The sequence below is a fragment of the Bos mutus genome, chromosome 2 (genome assembly GCF_027580195.1).
Source record: "Bos mutus isolate GX-2022 chromosome 2, NWIPB_WYAK_1.1, whole genome shotgun sequence".
NCBI classification, from domain to species: domain Eukaryota; kingdom Metazoa; phylum Chordata; class Mammalia; order Artiodactyla; family Bovidae; genus Bos; species Bos mutus.
In genome coordinates this window covers 96,234,001-96,240,000 of record NC_091618.1, presented here as the reverse complement: position 1 = coordinate 96,240,000, position 6,000 = coordinate 96,234,001, and the positions used below count along the sequence as shown (strand labels likewise).

Genomic DNA, 6,000 nt, shown 5'->3' with positions numbered 1-6,000 from the left:
GGTATTTCGTTTAGGTCAAATAAACCTTACTGTTCTGGATCAAGTATCTAACAACGTGCAAAGGTTTTTGCCAAGGGTCCACAGGACCTGCAGAACTATCTTTGGTGTCATTGTGGCTGGCGTATCTCTTTTCTTCTGCGCATGTGTTTCACACGCAGGGTAGTTAATTAGAGGCCTAAAATACAAGGCACAGGCCCAGGAGGCTCATTGACTCCAACTCTTGATACAGAACTTCTCTAGTTGCCAGGGTGCCATAACAATGGAAAATTTCTGTTGTCTGCTTCCTTCCTAAGTCAAATGTCATCAGGTGAAATCTGCCATGACTGATAATGCAGTACTGACCAAGATTGCAAAGTATTGATGTGAGTATCTATCTCTCTTCCTTGGATTACCCAAAATTTTACACATTTTGAAAACCAGGAGTAATGTATTTTGACAAATTTTATGTTGACAAATTTTAAACTGCTATGAAGTGTGATGAGCTAAATCAATAAACAGTGTTTTGAGCTCTTAGATATTTTTTCCAGGCCTTGAACAAACAGTTCATTGTTCCAAGTCTGTCTGGGGACTAGTGCTCTGTGTTATTCTATATGATTTCAAAGAACCTATGAAGCTCACACAGGCCTTTGAGCACGCAAAACCAAGAGGCAGCGCTTCTAAACCACAAATGGAGACAATGCTCCATATACATGTGTAAATTAAAACCTATAAAATAACATAGGCATTATAAAATTTGTGTTAAAACTAATAACAGCTTTACTGATTTACTGACAATGAAAATATATAGCATTTTTTCTGTCAGAGCATTTATCAACACTTGGCAACCCTACACTAACTTGACATGTAAGATGATCAAAATGGATTATGTAATCTTTCCCATTCATTTCTATTGATTTTGGTTATGATAAAATTCATCAGTGTGCCTGGGAATGCTCAGGCTAAAAGGCTCTGGTTGACAAAAGGAAAAAAAAAGAAAGGAAAAAAAGAATTCAACAGACCTAACAGGATGCATGTAATTTTAGAATAGGATTGCACAAATACAGAAGTCGTGCCCCAAAGGTTCCAGCAACAAATTAATACAAATAAATCTGGCAGTCTCATAAAATTACATCAGTCTATGCAGGGATTCACTTTTGAGATAAAATTACAAAATTGCAAGCAAAAAGTATTAATGTGTGAATGCAATTAAAAATACAGTTTGTGAAAATATTTCCAAACTTTTTTTTAAACTACAAGTCATCAAAGTTATTTCTCTGACTTCAAGGTACATCAACATGCCAGTAAATGGACCATTTTAATCAGCTTTATTGATTCATGCTTTCAGTTCTTATTCAGTTAAAAACAAGGCACATTAAATACATCCTCTTATTGCTCTATAAATGCATGCAGCTCATTCTGTATATCAAAAGTAATAAATAATGGCGATAAAACACCAAGACAGTTATAAAAATGACAACCCAGCCTCAAACATAGCATTTAACAGTCCAATCTAGAACAATAACCCAACACAATACATAAAAAATGCCATATATGAAAACATGCAGTGTGTATATCGACTCCAGAACTGGGCTTATACTTGATATTCTTTCAAAGCACAGTAGGGCTTTTTTACCCCATATAAAGGGTAGACATAATGCAAAACAGTGTAAGGTATTAGTGTCACTGACTTCAATGTTATTACATTCATATGCCAAAAATCTTTACAAATACATAAAAAAGGGAAATAAGATCAATGATCATTCTTACAGTTCAGTAAAAGAATGAAATTTTGTTGTTGTATAAAAGAGCAAACTACATACTTTGAAAAAAGACAATACAAAGCTAGAAACTAAAGCAGAATAGGGAGCATGCATTTAGTAGTGGAAATCCTAAAGTTAAACTGATTGAAAGCAAGAATATTGCAAACAGCATGACGGCAATGAGGCAGACAACCTTGGCTTAACAAATAATCTGGCATTTCCACTCTTGTTATAATTGTGCGAAGGGCTACTGAAGGGAGCATTCAGCTCTCCACCACAGATGGGGGTACCTTCACCTGAATCCCATTAAAGGCTCTTTAAACAAATCACTTGATGACAAAAGACAGTCTTCCACACACCCCACACCCAGCCCAACAGGATCAGCTAATACCATATTTATACAAAAAAGAAAAAAAATTCTTTTGGCGCTTGGAATAGATTTTGAATCACACTTATACCCCACCCCCCATTTCTTCTCTCCTTTTCTGAAATCAGGTAAAGAAGCTGCACAGGTTTAATTAAGAACTTTATACAAAATGCGGGGGTGCTTTATTCACAGTAAAGACTTGGAACCAGCTCATTTCCAAGACGAGACTCTGGGATTGGTGAAGGAGCGTATGTTTTAGAATTAGCAGGTTTTAAGCAAAGGCAGATACGCTCAAAGGAAGAAAAGTGTGCTTTTCTTTGTCCTTAAAGGAACTTCACTCAAAGCAAAGCGTGCACAAACAAGGCCTCTTTTCAAATACAGTTCTGCCCAGGCCACTCAGGTCATAAGCCCAATCCCTACTGTAATGGATTCAGGGGGGATACAAGCCATCGTTATCTTGATTTAACTAGAAATGAAGAGAAAGAGAGAGAGCACAAATGTATAATACTGTGGTACATCATCTCTGATGTTTTAAAGGACAGCTCTTCTATTAAGGGTCGCTGGGCTCTAAACAGTGAAATTACTATCTTGATAGAAAAACAAAACTACAAAACCACATGCGTCTATTATTTAAAAAAAAAAAAAAAAGGAAAAGAAACCAGTGCAAAAAAAAAAAAATCACACCTTAAAAAGAAAAAGTTCACAGTGATACTTGGGAGCCTCACTTGCTCTGTTTTAGGTTTTCCTTAAGGAAATGGCAAGTCTAAACTTCATTTTAAAAGCAAAATGAGTTACCGTGCTACCTTATCTGTTTCCGAGGTGAGGGTGGGGGCTTAGGTGAGCTAACCTCCAGTGTGTATATTATGACAGACAGGCTCATGCCCAACTCGAATGAGACATAAAGATATTCTACAATGTTGACATATATAGAAATAACAGCACAAAAGTGTTTTATGTACCAGTTTGAAAAATTAAGTCTGCACAATGAAAACCTGACATTAAACAAGGGTCACATTTCCTATTTTATACACAACGTGCTCTTAAAAATCAAAAGAAGCAGGTAGTTAACTTCACAAGAGGAAGCACGAAGAAGACAAATTTAGACAACTGGCTAAAATGCCACCAAAGTATTACAAAAGCATGCCAAACGGGCCCTTTAAATTCAGTATATTATGTATTTACTAAATTCTGAGCAGATTGATCTTTTTGTTTTGTCTTTCTGTGACTGTGTATGTGTGTGATGGTGGACATGTGTGAGTGTGAGTCGAGTATGGTTTTCTTTTTTTCTTTTTCTTTTTGGTTGAGAACTTTTCCATTTAGTACAGAAGGAGAAAGGCTTTAAGCAATTAAAATGACCATGAACATTGTAATTGTGTGCCTTTTTACAAATAATTATAATTAAAGTTAACTAATAGGCTATTTCTATTCTCTTTTACTATCTGTTTATAAATATTCCCTCCAACTGATACAGTAACCTAAGCAAAATAGGCCATGTTCGATGGTATCACATGCTCCAACTCCTAGGATTTGAGAATTGAAAACTGTGCTATATATGTGGCTATATGAACACAGGTTTTTTAATCCTTCAATTTATTACAACTGTAAAAATTTGAGAAATCTAGTCCCATCCCACTGTATCCAACTTGCCACTTAAATCCTGGTTTTAAAATAAGAAAAGCAGGGATCTTCCTGGCAACTGTAATAGTCAAAAGAAAAACTAGCAGTGACTGGGGGGGAAATTGAACCGCTGAGATGAAACTATCACTGTAACTCCCAGCAAATGTCAATGCTATCCTTATATCTCGTACCTGTGATTCTGGAAGCTTTCAGAGATTCTCTTTGAGACTTGCTCTTATAACCAGATCTAAACTTTTTTTCCCTCTCCAGTTTTACCAGTCATGCTTAGATATAAAGTCTGGATAAAGAAAGCAGACAAGCTGGAGGAAGAAGGGGGCTGAGAGGTCTCCAGAAATGCTATTGTTTTAATAGGTCCCACTCCATTTCTTTTAAGAACAAATACTATCAACAAGCTTAATGTCCAGAGGTTTGTGCATCTCACAAAATGCTTCCAGCTTCTCGTTTCAATTTTTGCCAAAATATTCTCTCAAATTGACTTAGAATAAATGAATAAACAAAAAGGGAGTATGTCCAGTCTAACAGATCACAAAATGAAAGCAAAACATTAAATCAGTGTGCACTGAAAATGAGAAAAGATGATAAAATACACTTTTAAGAAGCTAGACTGAATGGCAAATACCAATAAAGGGTCTACATCGACATCCTAAAGCTTTGGAATGTTTCCCAGTGTTACAACAAGGCAGCTATCCGTGTCTACTGTTTTGGAGTGGTGTCGGTCCTCTCTGGTTTGTTACATGATGATTTGTTGTTCCTATGTTTGTCGGCTGTGGATTCACTGCTCAGACTCACAATCCTCCACAACTTCGGTCCACAGGGATGGGAACTCTTCTATCGAGATTTTCTTCGGCAGTTTTCATGAGTATAGCGAGCCGGCTTCCAGACACCCTTCCTTTTTGAATAGCACTCATCAGCTTAAAGAGAAAATAGGTAACGGATTCAAAAGGTGGACCAGCTTACTCCTGGTCTTCACAGCATTTTAATAGTAACCCTTGCAGCAGGTGAGAATAATTAAGTGCCCCCATCAAAACCATAGCAGGTACTACAGTTCACAGAAGAAACTATGATTTTCAAACATTTCAAAAAGGGGTAAAGGGGCAGGTATTTTGCCAAGGCTGCAAAAACTAACACCTATCTAGCAAATCAGTCTGCCTTTAAAATGCAGATTGAATATATTACATTTTGCCCCTTAATGAGCTCAGCACATATACATTTTTTTGAGCAACTCAAATATTGAATCTTTAATTCCATTTTAAAATCTTAAAAAGGAATCTCAGGGATTGAACAAAGACAAACCATGACATATTTAACTACTCTTTTTTAGTGTTATTGTACTTGACAACTTCAAGTCCCCCAAATCCAAATTCCTTAAAGACTTTTTAAAATCATTTACTTTTAAGTCCTTGAAAATGGACCCAGAGATCTACCTTAAGAAGTAAAAGCACTCCACAGCCCAGATTTTAGCTAATTCATTTTTATCCAGTGGATAAAATCAGAATTAGTCTTGAAATTACATGCAGTCGGCGGGCAAAGGCCTTTAATCTGGAAGGCACTGTGCAATTATGAGCGTGGGGATTGTTTTTTTTCCTTTTCAAGTTGATGTGGTTTTAACTATTTGCTTTTCTTGATCTCACTTCTTCAATATTTTTTATCTATTTTTTAAAGAACTGATTTAGTCATTCATCAGGAGTGTGTGTGTGTGTGTGTGTGTGTGTGTGTGTGTGTGTATATATATATATATATATATGTAAATCCTCAAAATATTTTTAGGGTTATAGTTTCTAGTCTAAAGAGATACATTTCTTAAAAATGACTCTGAATAAGGGTCAGAGGCATCTGCCAAGTGGCTGGATCAGAATTTCATGACCTTATTAAAAGCTGTTTCACAAGCTACTGTTTATTAGAGATGGACTCCTACATGCAGAAGTCATTAGAGTCCAAACCTAAAAATAAAGTCATATAATGATGCAGAATCTACAGAGATCTTCCATGAGGATTATTTTAAAATATCTGTATTCAAAACTGTCTAATGGGATACACACGGACTCTTAATCTTCAGAAAGGGAAACTATTTTAATAAAAATGAAACAAAACCCTGAAAAGATACTCTCCATCTATGAATGGTATAACAAAGAATGTGGACATCTAAAGACAGCAATGTCTTGTTTACTGTTTTGTCTGATTCAATGAATACCTTCAAAGTTTATCAGCACTAACAGAACTGAGAGAGCTGGAGGTTTTTTTTTTTTTTTCCTTTAT

At 35.9% G+C, this 6,000-nt stretch overlaps 1 protein-coding gene across 3 annotated transcripts in view; it reads right to left on the bottom strand.

Annotated features, from left to right (window-relative positions):
• Nucleotides 1–999: 999 nt before the first annotated feature.
• Nucleotides 1,000–6,000, bottom strand: part of GPD2 (glycerol-3-phosphate dehydrogenase 2) — a 150,640-nt gene continuing 145,639 nt past the window's right edge. For 2 of the 3 annotated variants that reach the window (XM_070357248.1, XM_070357243.1), the window contains exon 17: nt 1,000–4,655. In XM_070357248.1, coding sequence (XP_070213349.1) covers nt 4,530–4,655 — 126 coding nt within the window. In that variant the 3' untranslated portion in view covers nt 1,000–4,529. The remainder of the gene's footprint in view (nt 4,656–6,000) is intronic. The other variant, XM_070357258.1, reaches the window with a different exon arrangement.